Raw genomic sequence first — 2,935 nt, forward strand, 5'->3', positions numbered from 1 at the left:
TAACCCCGTCCCTCTGTGTGTGATGGACATCATCATAGGAACCGACCACCTGAAAACAAGAGAAAATGATGTAATGTTAAAAAAATACAAATGTTCAACAACAAATCCTAAACTTCAGAGTTACTGATATGAAATAAACCGTTTTAAACAATGGTTTTTGTCATAACTTCAGTACACAAAGTTTTCCAGCTGATGCTGCAGGTTCAAGACGGCGTAAAAGATAAATCACTAAACCCTGGAAGATGGTTTTATGAACTGAGGAGGAGTTTGACTCTTTACTACAAATGAGGTAACACACAGTAGAGACTTGTCAAACTGATAACAAAGTGCAAGCATGCAAAACTGGCAGATAATGGCTTTCCAACTAAGTGGTGGAGAATGCGACTTCTCTGTGCTGAGGCAGAGTAAATTAGGTTAGTGTTCTTCTGCAGAGTTTATCAAAAGGAGCAGAAGGAGACGGATTCAAATTACCACACACCATTCTGGGCAAAAACAATCAATGCTTAGGATTTTTGCTGCAGAGTATTTGTGCCTTGAAACACCAACGTGATCATACAACTAAATGAAAAACTAAAAATAAGATGAAAACTATTGTTTGGGTTATGGTTATTTTTAACCATAAGACACACAAATAAGTGAAATCTCTTGACTGCAGGTTTTAAAATGATAAAAACTTACTGAAAGTACACAAAAATTTACTGCACTAATTATCTAGTAAAAGTGGTTTGTCCTGTAGTTTAATTCACTTAACAAAACAATATGCAACTTGAAAAATCCAGTTATGCAGTCGGTAAGAGTGTCCTTTGTTGAGTGATTGAGAGTAAAACACACATTCACACTCCAAACGCTGGCACCAACCTATAACCACCAGGAGCAACTCGGGGTTCAGCGTCTTGCCCCAAGAACATTTCAACACATGACAAGCAAGAACTAAACCTGCAATCTTTCGATCAAAGGTCGATTTCCCTTCCTCTGCACCATGCCCCCTCCTGGTGAGTTTTCTTTTGTTTTACGCCTTTTTATAGCTCACTGACTTATTAAAAAGTACGTACCTGTAGATCGTCAAATGGGGAGACATGGGTCGGTTTAATCTGGAATTTTTGTCCCAAAACTTGTTCATCTCCTCCTTAGCCGTGCTACCCATTGGAGCAGCACTGGAAATGAAAAAAAAAAGTTGAGAAATATACCAACTGGAAGAAAAAGTGGATTGTGTTATTGCTGTCATCATGGTTACTAGAATCATTTAACACATTCTCAGACAGGACTCACTGTCTGTAGAGGACGTTGAATTGGGGTCTGGAGAGGCAGAGACCTTGGCGGGCCACTGACCTACAAAAAGAAGAAAAATCATTTCTGTCATGAGAGGCAGCAACAACCACAAACAAAAATCTGTCATTCAGTTGAAGCATCCATGAGAAAGAAACGTAAAAGTAAAAACAGAAAACAGATTCATTTTTTAAACTGTTGACACACCACTAAGAAGAAGACTTTCAGAATGACAAACACTTAAAGATATTGTTCGGGTTAATAGCAAAGACAATTTTTGAAACCTTGACCAACTAAATGAATTAAAAAAAAAAAAAAAAAAAAAAACAGGAAATACATGTAACTATTTCAATGCAACGTTCCACCATCTGACCGGTCTTTATGTCACTTCTGAATTTCTACACAGTGCTGATGCAACCAAATGGAGAATGGTTCAATGGTTCTTTCCCAGCTTGTCTCAGAATGATCATGATAATGCAAAGCTCTGCTACTTATTCATATTCATGTGTCTGAAGACGAACTTTTACATCAAACTTTTGGTGAAGGAGCTGTTTCACGTCAACAAGGAGAGGAACAATTAAATCTTGGAAAGCTGTTTTGTCCTGTAGTTAAAATAAAACTATTAAGATGAAACCTCCAAGTCATTTCAGACTTTTTTTTTATGCACACACTCACACAACATTCAATGACAGGCAGACATTTATATTTGTTTTTGTTTTTTTATCCTAGCGAGGTGAGAAAACATTTTTAAAAAGCTAATAAAACATGGAAAAAATGACATCACACCATGAATTGATTTAAACCTAAATAGACTTATTTCTGACCGTAAACGCACATCTGTCTGTGTGTTAATACAATAGATCCTGTTTATTTTCTAGCAGTATCACACCCCTGGACACGGTTACACAACAAAAACCGCATGATACGAAACGTTGATAACAGTAGCGAGACAGCTAAAAGCAGCAACCGCAGTCCTTGAAGCTGTCGTAAATAATGTTTGGTAATGCCAAGGTCCTGTACCATGTAGCTTTAGCTAGTTAGCAAAACAGCAGCTGAGCTAGCGGTGAGTCGCTAAACATTCAGAGTTCTGGACAGAAATATATGTTTAAACTTCAGTGGGGGATTCTCTGCCGTAGCGACTCTTTAACGTCAATCTTAACCTCTAACTATTAGCGTTAAATGTACGCTATAAAGGTCTCGCTGAGCACAAAAAAGTTTAATTGCACAAACGGACTGACCTTAGAAGCAGCGCCATGTTTGACAGAAAGTGAGCGGAAGTGACGTACCGGATGTTGTGTTATTGCTGAGGGGGGTCCGGAGAAATGCCAGAACATCGCATAATGTATTTTTACAAAAAACCTTTTATTAAATGTTAATAAATGAGTACAAAAAAGGTGTTTGTTAAAAAAAAAAGAAGAAGTTTGAAAAATAAATAAAATTTACATTTGCTGTACAAAAAGTGTATTTTATTGCAACTTTCCTTTAAGAGCTGCGAAATTGGTTAAATAATTAATTAAATAATTTATATATTTATTTATTTAATTGGTTGTTTTATAATAATTTTTATTTTATTTTATTCATCAAAATGAGGCCACTTTTATTCTAGTCTAACAAGTATGAATGTTTAATAAAGACCATTTATTAATCCATTGTGTTCTTATAAGGACAA

At 36.1% G+C, this 2,935-nt stretch overlaps 1 protein-coding gene across 2 annotated transcripts in view; it reads right to left on the reverse strand.

Moving 5' to 3' along the window:
- Positions 1-2,593, reverse strand: part of sdhc (succinate dehydrogenase complex, subunit C, integral membrane protein) — a 6,236-nt gene extending 3,643 nt beyond the window's left edge. Inside the window, exons 1-4 of one of the 2 annotated variants that reach the window (XM_024279012.2) lie at positions 2,505-2,593; positions 1,270-1,329; positions 1,053-1,154; positions 1-49 (exon numbers count right to left, since the gene is read on the reverse strand). In XM_024279012.2, coding sequence (XP_024134780.1) covers positions 1-49; positions 1,053-1,154; positions 1,270-1,329; positions 2,505-2,521 — 228 coding nt within the window. In that variant the 5' untranslated portion in view covers positions 2,522-2,593. The remainder of the gene's footprint in view (positions 50-1,052; positions 1,155-1,269; positions 1,330-2,504) is intronic. The other variant, XM_036216387.1, reaches the window with a different exon arrangement.
- Between the last annotated feature and the right edge of the window lie 342 nt (positions 2,594-2,935).

This window comes from Oryzias melastigma, linkage group LG17 (genome assembly GCF_002922805.2).
Source record: "Oryzias melastigma strain HK-1 linkage group LG17, ASM292280v2, whole genome shotgun sequence".
Taxonomy (NCBI): Eukaryota; Metazoa; Chordata; class Actinopteri; order Beloniformes; family Adrianichthyidae; genus Oryzias; species Oryzias melastigma.